The sequence below is a fragment of the Prinia subflava genome, chromosome 29 (genome assembly GCF_021018805.1).
Source record: "Prinia subflava isolate CZ2003 ecotype Zambia chromosome 29, Cam_Psub_1.2, whole genome shotgun sequence".
Taxonomy (NCBI): Eukaryota; Metazoa; Chordata; class Aves; order Passeriformes; family Cisticolidae; genus Prinia; species Prinia subflava.
The window spans coordinates 1,466,137-1,481,022 of record NC_086275.1 but is presented as its reverse complement, the minus strand read 5'-3'; the positions used below and the strand labels follow the sequence as shown (position 1 = coordinate 1,481,022).

General features: G+C 59.5%; 1 protein-coding gene across 1 annotated transcript; it reads left to right on the top strand.

Annotated features, from left to right (window-relative positions):
- The first annotated feature begins 9,409 nt into the window (after positions 1 to 9,409).
- On the top strand, positions 9,410 to 14,835 carry LOC134562651 (dual specificity protein phosphatase 26-like). The gene is made up of 4 exons (XM_063420145.1): positions 9,410 to 9,681; positions 12,372 to 12,644; positions 13,485 to 13,693; positions 14,261 to 14,835. Exons 2-4 carry the CDS (start codon positions 12,466 to 12,468, stop codon positions 14,458 to 14,460), a joined length of 588 nt encoding a protein of 195 aa, XP_063276215.1. The 5' UTR covers positions 9,410 to 9,681; positions 12,372 to 12,465; the 3' UTR covers positions 14,461 to 14,835.
- The last annotated feature ends 51 nt before the right edge of the window (positions 14,836 to 14,886 follow it).

Sequence of the window (14,886 nt, the reverse complement as noted above, 5' to 3'; positions counted from 1 at the left end):
CAGGAGTCCATTTGAGGTCCATTTTGGATCAATTTTGGGTCCATTTTGTGCCCATTTTGTGCCCATTTTGTGCCCATTTTGGTTCCATTTCATGCCCATTTTGGGTCCATTTTGGGTCCACCTTGGGTGCAGCCCTGGCCAGGCTCTTGCCCAAGGTTCACCCTTCAAGACCTTTCAATAAATCTCTATTTTATTCCCCAGCTCTGCCCAGTCTGTTCCAGCTCAGCCTTCCCCAGGCACCCGTGTCTGATTTCTGGGGGTGGGGAACTCCTCACGTCCCCGAGGGCGCAGCAGATGCAGATTCAGGCTGGGCTTTTCATCCTTTCCTTTTAACGATCCCGCAATCAAAGGGGCTGATTTGGGATTTAAGAACCGCAGCTACGGGAGACGCTGACCTTGAATTTGTTCCCCCTTGAGGTGAATCTCACCGGAAAAACGCCGATTTTGGAGCTCAAAGCTGCGGTGAATTTCGGGAATTTCGCTGCTCTGTTGGCGTGTGTGTGATAAAGGAATTGAACAATGCAGCTCCGGGATCAGAGGCTTCAGAGCAGCTCAGAAAATCTCCGGTGATTATCTGGATCAATTCGGGAATGCGGAATTGATGGAAAAACTTTGCAGGAGCACCTGTTGGAATCCAAACCAGGCATTTTTCACCCTCACACATCGAATCCACAGCCGGGCCCAGCTGCAGAGCCAAACCCAGCAAAAAGGAGATTTTTCTGCGCAGTCAGGACGGGCTGAGAGCTCCCGTGGGCAGGTCCTGGCTGGTGAGAACCCAGCTTTTAACTCCCGGTCGCTTTTTTTCCCTCTCAAAAACCCCCATTTTCCCCAGATGGATACAAAGTTGCATTAAATGGCTGCAAAGTGGCAGAGGCAGGGATAAGATGGATTTCGGGAAGGAATTCCTGCCTGTGAGGGCGCTGGGATGGGATTCCCAGCGGATCCGTGGCTGCTCCATGCCTGGAGGTGCGGCTGGAGCAGCCTGGGGTGTGGGAGGTGTCCCTGGAATGGGATTTCGGGCAGATCCAGGTCCTGGCTGCTGCTCCTGGGGGTGCCCCTGCCCTCCCTGAGCCCCCGGCAGCACATCCGGCTTCTCCCGTGTAATTAAAGGGATAATTATTAATTATTCCCTGTCCAGAACATTTCCCTTTCTCATAGCCAGCCTGTGGAAGGATTAAAGTTGATTAAACGCAAATGTTGCTGTGGAGAGCTCCTCCAGTCCCAGACAGAGGCAGGAAAGGGGAGCAAAGGCGGGAGAAAATGAATGGAATATTCTGCAAATGCAGGAGAAAAGAGGCACCTGAGGAGAACAGATCCTGACAGAAGCAGCCGAATCAGAGGGGGAAATGTTATTCCCAATTATTTCCTGGTGGTTTCCTGCACGGGGAATTGGCCAAGCAAGGTCTGAGGGGTGCGCACAGATATTTATATATCAATAATTCCACGTTCTGTGCATGCCCATCACGGGAAAGCCACGGCAGTTCAGGAAGAGGGAATCTTGCAGGAGAGAAAGAAACTCAATCCCCAAGGCTCTCAAAGACTTTTATTTAACCAGCGTGAAAACGAAGCCAAAGCAAAGCAATTTCCTCCTTGCCCGCTCTCGGAGCAGCCCCAAAGTGGCCACAAATAAGGACCTGATGGGTCCTGAAAGCATCGCGGGCGAAAGGGATGGAAATGGCCCTTTCTTTCCCGGTAATTGCCTGCGCTCCGGCTGCCGAGGGACCGCGACTTTTCTAATTTGAAGCGCTCTGAAGTGCTTTGAATGTCGCTTTTCTCTCGGTGCCGCGGCCCGGCAGAAGCGCTGAGGAGGGATTTTCTGTGCCCGTAAACACAGCGATAAAACGGGTTTTATCTCTGTCCCCACAAAGCAGGGACGGCGACAATCGGGGATGGAGAGAGGGACAAAAACCGCGGGAAAGGGAATTGGGACACGGCAGGGAGAGAATGGGGTCTGTGATCACAGGGAAGGGAAGGTTTGGGAAGGTTTGGGAAGGGAAGGTTTGGGAAGGTTTGGGAAGGTTTGGGAAGGTTTGGGAAGGGAAGGTTTGGGAAGGTTTGGGAAGGTTTGGGAAGGTTTGGGAAGGTTTGGGAAGGGAAGGTTTGGGAAGGGAAGGTTTGGGAAGGTTTGGGAAGGTTTGGGAAGGTTTGGGAAGGTTTGGGAAGGTTTGGGAAGGGAAGGTTTGGGAAGGGAAGGTTTGGGAAGGGAAGGTTTGGGAAGGGAAGGGAAGGTTTGGGAAGGTTTGGGAAGGTTTGGGAAGGTTTGGGAAGGTTTGGGAAGGTTTGGGAAGGTTTGGGAAGGGAAGGGAAGGGAAGGGAAGGGAAGGGAAGGGAAGGGAAGGGAAGGGAAGGGAAGGGAAGGGAAGGGAAGGGAAGGGAAGGGAAGGGAAGGGAAGGGAAGGGAAGGGAAGGGAAGGGAAGGGAAGGGAAGGGAAGGGAAGGGAAGGGAAGGGAAGGGAAGGGAAGGGAAGGGAAGGGAAGGGAAGGGAAGGGAAGGGAAGGGAAGGGCCCTTCTGCTTTAGCTGAAGGCAGAGCAGGAGCAGCTCTCCCGTCTCTCCCCTTCCCTAAACAAACCCATCTGCAACACTTCCAATTTGAATCCAAATAATCTCTGGGCTTTGGGATTCGGCAGTGAACCAGCTCAGGGTCCACAGTCCCAGCGCCTGATGTTTGGGGGTGTTGGGATTTGGAGCTAATTAATTCAGCCACCTGTAATTGTTGCTCACATGTGCTGTCTGCCTTTTCCTTGGATGTATCGTATGGTTTGGAAAGCTGCAGACGGAGCCAGCCTGAATCCCAATCCCTCTGTGCGGCCTCCTTTTATTCCCAAAAATCTTTCCCTTATTTTGGTTTATTCAAGCTTTTTTCTTGTTCCCTCTTCCTTCCTCCCACCTCCCTCCTGCTGCTCTCTCCCTCTTCCTGGTCCTTGCTCAGAAACAGGCCCAGCAACAACAAAAATAATCTGAATTTCAGTGAGTGGTCGGGCTGGAATTGTCTTTTCCCCTCAGGGCTGGCCTCAGGATGGTGCTCCCAGCGCTGCCCCAGTGTCCCTGACTGGTTTTATCTCAGCACAAAAGCTCCAGTGCCGGGTGCTCCTGTCGGGAACAGGGCTCCAGGTGATAAATATTGCAGGATTTAGAAAGCCCAGGAGTCCTGTCCTGATTTCCGTCCCTTGGCAGGGAAAGGATGGGAGAAGAATGAAAAGATAATGAGTTTGGAGTTCGGAGAAATTAACTGGAAAAGGTTAATCCGTTCTTTTTAGGGCTGAGGGAAAACTTGGCTCAGGCTGGAGGGTCCTGGAGGCTGAGAGGGGCCACAGAGCTGTTCCCTGTGGGAATAAACTGGGAATGAACCCACAGCCACGGCTGGAGCGGGATTTCCCAGCTGTGGAGCCTGGAGCTGTCCTTGCCCAGAGCTGTCCCTGGGGCCAGGAGTGCCCAATCCTGCAGATTTTCCATTAAATCCAACATTTCCCAGTTCTCTGTGCTGTGCTGAGCTCCCAGAGCTGTCCCTGGGGTCAGGAGAGCCCAATCCTGCAGATTTTCCATTAAATCCAACATTTCCCAGTTCTCTGTGCTGTGCTGAGCTCCCAGAGCTGTCCCTGGGGTTGGGAGAGCCCAGTCCTGCAGATTTTCCATTCAATCCAACATTTCCCAGTTCTCTGTGGCAAGAGCTGCTCCAGGGAGTTCAGGGCTCATCCAGGGAGCTTTGGGAGCTCCTCCAGGAGGCTGCACTTAATTAAAACTGCAGAAGGGAGCAATTAATTAGCCCGGGCTGGGCAGTCCTGCAGAGTGGAGCAGCTCCCCAATCTCCCTTTTATCTCGTCGTTGATCCAGAGCCATCAGCTCCGATCATTCTCCCGGCTTTGATGGGTTCATTTGGAAACCACCCCGACAACAGCGGGATCGTTTCACTTTTCATTTAATTCGCCTCCCCTTCCTTCTCAGCGCTGCGGGGAGTTGATGCTCCGACCTCGGAGGGTGCGGGTTGGGCACCAAGGCCGGGGAAAGGATGATTTGGGATGATTTGGGATGATTTGGGATGATTTGGGATGATTTAGGAGGGTTTAGGATGATTTAGGAGGATTTGTGGCATTTCCAGGTGCTGCGGTGTGTCCCAGCCGTGCTGGTCGTTCCAGCACTGCAGAGTTTGGGGCCGGGAAAAGAAAAATGATGGATTTGTGGCTAGGTGGGAACTCCCTCAGCAATATTTCCTGGGCTGGCAGCGGCTTCTCGTGAAACATCCGCCACCTCCCGTGCTGTAAATCACCTTAGCAGGGGGAGCTGCCCTGATTTACACCAGATCCGGCCTTTATTCATTATTGAGGGCTGGAATGAATCCCCGCGGAGAAATCAGAGCAGTTCGGGAGGCTGGGATGGTTCCCTGCGAGTGTTTATCCGGCCCAGACAACTTCCAGAAACTCGGAGAGACGAAAACATCGGGCTGAGGCGAGCGTGAGTAATTGAGGCTGGGGACGAGGAGGTGTAATTACAATTAGCTGCACAAGAGCGTTAATCACGGCGATAATCGCGCGTCAGCGCTTTCCAAAAGGGAAGGGAGCGGTGATGAAGTGGCCCCAGAACCGCTTTTGTGACAAAAACCCCGCGGGGGAGAGCAGGGGGGGACAGGAGGCGCAGTCCGGGTGTTTGGCACTGCTGTGCTCGGCCCCTCTCAGCCGAGAGCTCACCCTGGGTGAGTGTTTGACATTCCCACCCCGAATTCCCCTCCGTCCCAGAGCCCAGCCCCCAGGAAAGCCAGGGATGGGCTGTGGAACAACTTTTATCCGAGCTCCTCCAGACCTGGAGCCTCTCTGAGGGCCTGAGAGTGGAGAAAACACATTTGGGGAGCGGTGAAACCACCCGGGGACAGCGTGGGTGTCCCAGGGGATCTGGGAGCAGGGAAGGGAGGAGCTCTCGGAATCCTTCAGCTCCTCGGAATCCTTCAGCTCTCAGAATCCTTCAGCCCCTCCCTCGAACGAGATATTTGGATGTGTTTCCATGGCAGCAGTCGAAGAGGGGTCCTTGTGGGGGTGTCTGAGCATTCCCAAGGGACCTTTCCCTTTCCCTGGGAGCAGACGCAGCTTTTTCACCGGGGCTTCAAAATGGGGAGAAATAGAAAAAGGAGCGGCTGCCAGAACATCGGATAAAAGAGGAGGGAAAATAAAAAAACCCAACCCGGCTCACATGAAACAAGGTGGAGAGGGAGAAAGGGAAATCAAAAGAATAAATTTACTGTAACTGAAAGATTTACTGAAGGATTCATTAGGGTTACACCGAAGCTGGGCTCAGTTCCCCTCCTACTGACAGGAGGGGGTTTGGTGGTGGTCCAGCCTGGAAGGAGCGAGGACATCCCTCCCTTTCCCCTCTCCCTTTTCCCTCTCCCTGTTTCCCCTCCCTTTTCCCTCTCCTTTCCCCTCTCCCTTTCCCCTCTCCCTTTCCCCCTCTCGCTTTCCCCTCTCCCTTTCCCCTCTCTCCCTTTCCCCTCTCCCTTTTCCCTCTCCCTTTCCCCTCTCTCCCTTTCCCCTCTCCCTTTTCCCTCTCCTTTCCCCTCTCCCTTTCCCCTCTCCCTTTCCCCTCTCCCTTTTCCCTCTCCCTTTTCCCCTCTCTCCCTTTCCCCTCTCCCTTTTCCCTCTCCATTTCCCCTCTCCCTTTCCTCTCTCCCTTTCCCCTCTCCCTTTCCCCTCTCCCTTTCCCCTCTCCCTTCCCCTCTCCCTTCCCCTCTCCCTCTCCCCCAGCCCGGTGTGACCCTGCAGGTCTGGCTCTGTTAAACCCGGCTTAGCAGGGCCGAGCTGTGCCCTGCTGTGTCCCAGGGGACGGGGACATTCCAGCCCGGGGGCTCCCAGTGCAGATCCTGGGGAGAAGGGCAGGGTGGGGAAGAGGGGACAGCAAATTTGGGAAGAGGAGTCCCTGGCAGGAGGCTGAGCCTGAGGGTTCCGGCTTTGCAGCAGCCACCAGGTGCTTTAATTTTCTCTCCTGTTTCTCAGCATAATTTCTATTATTTTCTGTCTGATCTACGCAAGGCAGGCCCCAGGATGGATTTCGGTGCCTGCGCTCTGTGACTGAACATTTCCCCGTGCCACGGGACGCTGATTTCATTTGGATTTCTAATTTATTTCACTATGCCGTGGAATAATTAGAATTATTAAAGCCAAACTGCTCTCTGCTGCCTGTTTCCATTAGGCAAAGCAGCTCAGGCTGTCAGGGCTGTGGGGGGCAGCAGAAGGTTTGGATTTTATCACCTCCCAACCTTTTGTCCTCCGTGACCTTTTCCTCTTTTTTTTTAGCTAAAATTAATATTGGTGCAGAAAACCAGAGGGTTTCTCACCACAGCAGCAAATTCCTGCTGGGGGAAGGTTTTTCCTTTGGGAGGGTTTGGGGGATGCTCTGGCCGCCCTTTCCCAGCTAAATCAGCGGCTCTGCTGGGTTCTCCTTCCTGCCACAGCAGAATTTCCATGCTGGCAGCAGATGGAAAACCGGGCTGGAAGCCCAAGCCCTGTTCCCACCAAGGGACAGGAGGGTGGGATGGCTCCCAATGGAACCAGAGCTGTTCCTCAACAAAAAATGGTAAAATCCAGCGCAAATGGTAAAAAACCATTTAAAAAACCAGCCTGAGGCACAGCAGGGTGTGCTGGTGAAATCCTGACCTGGAGACGTGGAGGGTTCTACAAAGGGCTGGGATGGAACCGGGAAATTCCAGGGTTTTTTTGGAATAGATCGACAGATCCAAGTGAGAGCCTTCAGGGGAGGAGCAGGGAAGGATTCCCGGCCTGGGGAATCACGCAGGTGGATTTTCAGGGGGAAAACAATTCCTGGAATGGGATTGGGAAAATCAAAATCATGGTGGGGTCTGATCAGCTTCAAAACAGAAACATGGAGCCAGGGAAAATGGGAATTCCAAGGGAAGGGAATTCCTGGGGAAGGTTTGGGAAGGGAAGGTTTGGGAAGGGTCTTCTGGGTATTTTGGTATTAAAATTAAAAATTAATTTTGAGTTTAAAGCCGGCCAAGAGCGGCTCTGGAGCTCCCCTGCCCTTCCCGCCTTGGGCCGAGCCGCAGTGTGACAGAGCTCAGAGGTGATTTATGTATGACCAGAGCAGCCTCCAGTGGCTGCATCCGGGAACTTTTCAGCCGCGCTCCCATCCCATGGATCCCATCCCATTATCCCATCCCATCCCAATGATCCCATCCCAGTGATCCCATCCCATCTATCCCATCCCATCCCAGTGATCCCAGCCCAGCCCATTACCCCAGCCCAGCCCACTGATCCCATCCCATCCCAAATTCCCATCCCATCCCATCCCATTATCCCATCCCACTGATCCCATCCCATCCCAAATTCTCATCCCAATCCCATCCCATCCCAGGGGCTCCTGCAGCCCCGGCCCCGCTCTCAGGTCCCTGCCCAGCCCCTGCTGCTCTGCCCCCTGCTCCCAAATCCTTTGGGTGTGCCACGGAGCACCGGGGGTGACACAGCGGGCACAGCCAGGGGGGTGACAGGACACAGAGCTGTCCTGTCCTGCAGCTGGCAGGGACAGGAGGTGACAGGGCCCCTGGACATTCCTGTGACCTGTCCTGCAGCTGGCAGGGACAGGAGGTGACAGGGCCCCTGGACATTCCTGTGACCTGTCCTGCAGCTGGCAGGGACAGGAGGTGACAGGGCCCCTGGACATTCCTGTGACCTGTCCTGCAGCTGGCAGGGACAGGAGGTGACAGGGCCCCTGGACATTCCTGTGACCTGTCCTGCAGCTGGCAGGGACAGGAGGTGACAGGGCCCCTGGACATTCCTGTGACCTGTCCTGCAGCTTCCCCGAGGGAACAGCTCCGAGGAAACGCTGCCAGGAGGAGGCAGAGATTGGGGCTGGCCTTTAAATCCTTCCCTGTGCCTCAGGGATTTGTTCTCGGGGGGGATTTTCCTTGCCAGGCCCTTCAGGAGCTGCTCAGGGGCAGAGCAGGGAGCAGGTGACAGTGACACAGAGCCCAGGGGCTGGGAGCAGGTGACAGTGACACAGAGCCCCGGGGCTGGCCCAGCTCCAGGCTCAGCCTCGTGACTCCAAGGGCAGCAGCTCCAGGAGCTTCTCCGAGCGGATAAATCGGGGAACGGGGGGAGCAGAGGGCTCTGGGCCGTGCCTGAGCACAGAAATCCCCGATCTTTTCCTGGGCGCAGCTGAAATTTATCCGAGGAGCCCTCGTGGCTGTGCCGGGCCCTCCTGGCTGCTCCTCGGAGCGATCCCGGCGTTGTCACTGGAGGCAACGCTCTGCAGAACACTCATCCACCTCCTTTTCTGCCGTGTTGTGGGTTTTTTCTTTTATTTTAAATTCACATTTAACCTCCTGTGCTGGGGCTTGCAGGTGTTTGTGTTCAGAGACGTTTTCCACCCTGCTGGGCAGGCGATTCCCTGGGGAGGGCCGGGGCTCTGCTGGCTGGGCTGAAGTGTCTGACAGAGCTCAGGGATTCCGTCTCAGTGCCCGATATTTGGGGAGTGTGGCCGGGCAGAAGTGAAAACTCATTTTTTCTGCAGGTAGGGATCACCAGCCGCATTTCCCAGCGTTCAGGACGGGTTTTTCCCAAGCTGGAAAATCCCACAGGCTCAGTGAGGACGGAGAAGCAGCCCCCGCCCAGGAACCCCCTGCTCAATCCTGGGATAATCCCGGGATTATATCCCAGGATAAACACGGGTCAGCTGCAAAAAAAAACCACAAACAAACAAAAACAAAAGGAGAAATTGCCGGGCTTCAATCGAGCAGGACTGGGGGAGGGCCCGCCGTAAATCCGGGAATGTTCAGCCTGAATAACTCATTTCCATTCTCCCTCGGTTGTTTTTCCCACCACACTCCCACTTCCCGATCTGAGTCAAACTTTTCTCCGGGAAGGCAGCGCTTCAAAGGGAAAGGGAGCAGATTCCGCCTGGAAAATGTTTAACTGAAACATTGCAGCACTTGTGAAACGAATGGTGGCGTTTAGGAGCTGTCAAAACAACAACAAAAAAGCTTCAGTCGTGAGCGAGTCCCCTCTTTTTTTCTTTTTTTTTTCTTTTTTTTTTTTTTTTTTAATTTTTTTTTTAATTTTTTTTTTAATTTAGGGTTTTTTCCCCCAGGGGAAAAAAAAATATTCCCTGACTTCGACAGGAAATTGTAAATTGTCTTAATTTGGAATGGAACCATGGAACCACAGAACGAGGTGATCTTTAAGGTCCTTTCCGAGCCAAGCCACTCTGATTTGACATCCCCACATCAATCCAAGGTTTATTTTCTTTGCAAACGGAGAAAACCTCAGCGAGCCCTGGATGAACAAAGGGAGGGGGAGGACGAGGCCAGCTGGAAAAAAATAAAAACCACAGAAAAACCTCGCCTGGAGACGGCTGCAGCTCCCCGGGGAGGGAATTCACGTTCTCAGCGCCGCTTTGGCAGCGTTTCCTCCTCTCGGCGGCTCCGGGAGGAGCGGAGGGGGACGGGCGCTGCCCGCGCTCTGGGGACGCTGCTGTTGTCGCTGTCGCTGCCGCGCGTGTCCCGCGGTCCCCTCCGCGCCCAGCCTGGCATAAACAACGCTGCCTCTGGCCATGTCATGCCTTAAAATAGATGTTCCTACATCAGCCTCTCTCCAGCGGCGGCGGCAGCAGCGAGACGCGGACATGGCCGACTGGAGCTGATCCCGCTCCGATCCTGCCCCGGCTCCCGGCGCTCGCCAAGGTACGCGCGGGGCTGGCCCGGCGCTCCCCGCCCTCCCGGGCTGGCCCGGAGCCTCGGCTCGGCTCCCTCCGGCATCCCGCGGGATCGGTCCTGCATCCCATGGGACCATCCCTGCATCCCCCGGGGTCATCCCTGCATCCTGCACCTCTCCCTGCATCCCCCGGGGTCATCCCTGCATCCTGCACTGCTCCCCGCTCCCCCCGGGCCCTTCCCCCACCCCAGAGGACAATCCCCCCACCCCCCGGGTCCTTCCCCTCCTTCCCCTCCCTCCGGGCCGGGCTCAGGGCGGGGGGAGCAGCGCGCAGCCCCCGGCTCTGCCCCCAGCCAGGGCCCGGGAGGGGCCAGGGGCGCTCGGGGGCTGCTCCAGCCCCGGTGTGGGTCACAGCCTCTCCCCCGAGCCCCCCGGGGCTGGGGGCGGCCGCAGCCCGGGCCGGGGGATTTGTGTTTTTCCAGCCCAGCCGTGGCGGTAAGAGGGGCTGGAATTCCGCCCCTCCAGCCCTCCCCATGCTCCAGCCGGTCCCCAGCCCCGGCCAAGGTCACCCAGCGCCCGAGGGGCCGGAGGGGCTCTGCCGGACCGGGGGCTCTGCCGGGCCGGGGGGCTCTGCCAGGGCCGGGGGGGCTCTGCCGGGCCGGGGGGGCTCTGCCGGGCCGGGGGGGCTCTGCCAGGGCCGGGGGGCTCTGCCGGGCCGGGGGGGCTCTGCCAGGGCCGGGGGGCTCTGCCGGGCCCGGGTTCCCAGCCCGGAGGAGCCCGGGGGGGGTCGGAGCAGGGAGGACGCCCCGGCCCTGGGCTGAGCTGTGCTGGGGACAGCGGTGACACCCGGGCAGGGCTGGCAGCGCCCCGGGGTGCCCGGCAGGGTCTGACCGCCCCCCCGGGCAGGGAAGGGACAGGGGGACATCGCTGGGACCCTCTGGGCTCCCCCCGAGCTCCCCCCTGCCCTTGCCCGTCTTGTCCTCCGCGGTGCCAAGAAATGCCCGGAGGCTCCGGGGGATCCTTCCTCCCAGGAGGAGGGAGCCGAGGAGGGACAGGAGCCTCGGGGGTGTCCCCGAGGAGGGACAGGAGCCTCGGGGGTGTCCCCGAGGAGGAACAGGAGCCTCTGGGATGTCCCCGAGGAGGGACAGGCGGTGCCCGGCCGGGCCAGTCCGAGGTCGCTGCGCCCCCCCAGCCCCAGCCGGGCTCCAGGGCGGCAGCAGCGGGGTGAGAAGGAGAATTCGTCCTCCCGAGGGAGGGGCAGCAGCGAAGGCAGCGCAAAAAGGCCTCTCGGGGCACATCTGGCAGCGGGAGCTGCGCGGGGGAGGGTCCTTGCAGATGTGCGACAGCAGTGCCAAGGTTTGGGAGCGGTGCCAAGGTTTGGGAGCGGGGCTGTGCCCTGCAGGAGTTTCCTCATGCCCCCAGTTAACCCTTCCCAGGCCAGAGCAGCCCTGGGTGCCCCGGGGCAGCTGCAGGCCGGTGCCCACGGAGGGTTAACCCTGCCCCGCCCTCCCTGCAGGGTTTTGTGCCGCCCTGGAGGCGCTGGGCCCCGGCCAGGCTGCCTGGTGCCATCTGGAATCCTCCACCTGCTCGGGGCTTTTCCTCCCCGCTGCTGGGGCCGTGCCCGGGCCTGGCCGCCGTTCCTGGCAGCGCCAGCCCCGAGCTGGCAGCGTCCCCTGGCAGCAGAGGTGGCCCCAGTGCAGGGCAGCATCTCCTGCCAAGGCGGCCTCGGCCCAAGGTGGTGGGGCTGGAGCGAGAGCCGGGCCCGTGGGGACGCGGGGCTCTGGCACAGCCGGAGCCTCTCCCCAGCCCCAGCACAGCCGGAGCCTCTCCCCAGCCCTGGCACAGCCGGAGCCTCTCCCCAGCCCTGGCACAGCCGGAGCCTCTCCCCAGCCCTGGCACAGCCGGAGCCTCTTCCCAGCCCTGGCACAGCCGGAGCCTCTCCCCAGCAGTTTTCCTTTTCCCTCCTGGGGGGGCTTTGGGGAATGCTGGGCTGGTGCTGGGCTGGCGCTGGGTGGGCAGCCCGGCACCAGCAGGGTGAGACCCGGCTGCTCTGGGCTGTTTCTGCAGCAGAGACCCCAAACTGCAGCTCCAGAGAACCCCAAAATCCCCGAGGCTGGGAAGGCCCTCCAGGGCCATCGAGCCCGAGCTGTGCCCGGTGCCCTCCTTGTCCCCAGCCCAGGGCACCGAGTGCCACCTCCAGCTGTTCCTTGGTGACTCCAACCCCCCTGGGCACTTCCAAGGCCTGAGCTCCCTTTCCATGGAGAAATTCCTGCTGCTGTCCCCCCTGAGCCTCCCCTGGCCCAGCCTGGGGCCGTTCCCTCTCCTCCTGTCCCCGTTCCTGGAGCAGATCCCAAATCCCCCCGGCTGTCCCCTCCTGTCAGGGACTTGTGCAGAGCCACAAGGTCCCCCCTGAGCCTCCTTTTCTGCAGGCTGAGCCCCTTCCCAGCTCCCTCAGGAATTCTCCAGCCTCTTCCCAGCTCCCTCAGGAATTCTCCAGCCTCTTCCCAGCTCCCTCAGGAATTCTCCAGCCCCTTCCCAGCTCCCTCAGGAATTCTCCAGCCCCTTCCTAGCTCCCTCAGCCCCTCCTGGTGCTTCCCCAGCTCCCCCAGCCCCTCCTGGTGCTCCAGCCCCTTTCCCATCCCCATCCCTCCCCCGGACGCCCCCAGCCCCCGGTGAGGAGCCGTTTTCTCCTGACAGCCTCTCCCCTCCTTCCCCACAGGACCGTGGGTGGCAGCAGCAGCAGGAGCGACCCCCAGCCCCCCGCCCGGCCCCGCCGCCCCCCCAGGCATGCCGTGTGGCTCTGGGCGGCTCCCATGGCGTTCCTGTCCAGGCTCTACAGGAACAGCGGCCGCTCCCCGAGCCGCGCCCCGCGGGACGAGCGCGGGGGCCGCCCCATCCTCAGCGTGTTCGAGCTGGAGCGGCTGCTCTACACCGGCAAAACCGCCTGCAACCACGCCGACGAGGTGTGGCCCGGCCTCTACCTGGGCGACCAGTGAGTGTGGCTGGGCCAGCGCCGGCCCCTCCGGCCCTGCCGGGGTCGGGGGTGACACATGGAGGTCGCGGGTCGTGTCCGGATTTGGGCGTTTGTCATTTCTTACCTCCTTACACACTCACAGCCGTGAGCTCTGAGCAGCAAGGTAGAGAAAGGGGGTAAAATGGAGCGCCTCTGACTCTTTGCAGGGTTATTTAAGTGTTAATCACCCAATAACGAGGTGACACCCGTATTATTTGTATTTCTGACCCGATAATGACCGCCCAAGGCCCGCAATGCAGGCATTTTTCACCCGGTTACAAAAAAACACCCAAACCCGTGAAAGGGAAGGAGGAGGCAGGGAGGTCACAGCTGGGCACAGCTGGGTTGTCCTCGAGCTCTGAAATTGCCTTAAATCCCCAAAATCTCAAAGATCCACCAGGTTTTTACACCCAGCTCTCTCAGCCAGAAACCCCCTCCCCAGAGGAACAGGCTGGATGAGAGCACTGTCCCCTCAGGTCACAGCCCCAGCCTGTGTCCCGAGCTCCTTCTGTTCATCCAGAACGGCCTTTCCACCGTGCTGGGACACTTCTGGCGGTCTGAGGTGTCCCCTCTGTGCTGTGCCCGTGTCCTTGCAGAGACTGAGCTGGGACAGAGGGGGAGGAGGTGACAGGGCTGTGCAGGGAGGGCATGCACGGAGCCAGGGCCGTGAGATCTCCGTAAACCCCAACAACCCCAAAAATCCTGCCGGGTTTTCACACCCAGCCCTCTCACCCTGAAACCCCCGTCCAGGACGGCCTTCCTGGGTGTGCTGGGACACTTCTGGTGCCCTGAGGTGTCCCCTCCCCGCTGTGCCCGCAGGGACATCGCGTCCAACCGGCGGGAGCTGCTGGCGCTGCGCATCACCCACGTGCTGAACGCCTCGCACTGCCGCTGGCGCGGCGGCGCCGAGCTCTACGAGGGCACGGGCATCCGCTACCTGGGCATCGAGGCGCACGACTCGCCCTCCTTCGACATGAGCCCCTACTTCTACCCCGCCGCTGACTTCATCCACCAGGCCCTCAACGAAGGTCCCCGGGAGAGGGAGGAGGGGCGGGGGGAGCTGCCCTGGGGAGGAGGGGAGATGAGGGGGTGAAGGGTGCTGGGAAAGGAAGGTGGGGATGGTGTCACCTCGTGGGATCACCTCGAGGGTGTCCCATGGATGGGATCACCCCAGTGGTGTCCCCTGGATGGGATGACTCCAATGATGTCCCCTCACAGGATGACCCCAGTGGTGTCCCCTCACAGGATGACCCCAGTGGTGTCTCCTGTTTGGGATAGCCCCAATGATGTCCCCTCACAGGATGACCCCAATGGTGTCCCCTGATGGCATCACCCCCTCCCCAGAGGACCAGGCTGCATGAGAGCACTGTCCCCTCAGGCCACAGCCCCAGCCTGTGTCCCGAGCTCCTTCTGGCCCTCTCCTGTCCCTTTTGGGCCACCAGGACACGCTGACCCCTTTGCCACGGGGTGACCTCGGTGCCTCACAGCCCCTCCTGCCCCGCCAGGTGCTGCCCACCTGAGCCCTGGCCCCGGGTGCTGGGTGGGTTTGGAATTTGGGTTTTCCCGGCCGTGACGCAGCCGCTGTGTCCCCGCAGGGAGGATCCTGGTGCACTGCGCCGTCGGGGTCAGCAGGTCGGCCACTCTGGTCCTCGCCTACCTCATGATCCGCCACCACATGCCCCTGGTGGAAGCCATAAAGACGGTCAAGGACCACCGCGGGATCATCCCCAACCGCGGCTTCCTGCGCCAGCTGGTGGCCCTGGACAACGCCCTGCGCCTCAAGAGGAGCTCCTGAGGGGCTCCTGCGGGTCACCCACAGCCCCCCCAGCTCCGGGGGTCCCCCGTGGGCCAGGCCAGGCCCCCCACCCTCAGTTCTGCCCCGGGGAGGCCCGGCCATGGCCCCTCCCCGCCCGCTCGCCCCGCGCCGCCTCCGGAGGGACCCGGCCCCGTGTCCTCCGTCACCCTGCGGCCTCCAGGGAGCCTTCAAGGCTTTGTCACCCGCCCTGGCCTCTGTGTCCCCCCCTGCCAGGACACTGCAGCTCTGTGTGTCCCCTGTGGTGTGTCCCGTGTGCTCGTGGTGAGGTCTGGGCTCAGGCCAGCTCCTGTCCTTGTGTTTGGGTGTTGTCCGTGCCTTGTGTCCCCCTGTGAAAATAAAGGCAGTGCTAAGGAAGAGCCCGGGCACGCCTCGTGGGCTTGGGGACAGCCCAGGCTGGCATCTGCC

What these genes read in the sequence shown, in the direction of transcription:
- LOC134562651 (XM_063420145.1), top strand. Translation starts at nt 12,466, where the DNA reads ATGGCGTTCCTGTCCAGGCTCTACAGGAACAGCGGCCGCTCCCCGAGC. An exon ending in GGCCTCTACCTGGGCGACCA is followed by an intron (nt 12,645 to 13,484) that starts GTGAGTGTGGCT and finishes CTGTGCCCGCAG; the next exon opens with GGACATCGCGTCCAACCGGC. An exon ending in CCACCAGGCCCTCAACGAAG is followed by an intron (nt 13,694 to 14,260) that starts GTCCCCGGGAGA and finishes GTGTCCCCGCAG; the next exon opens with GGAGGATCCTGGTGCACTGC.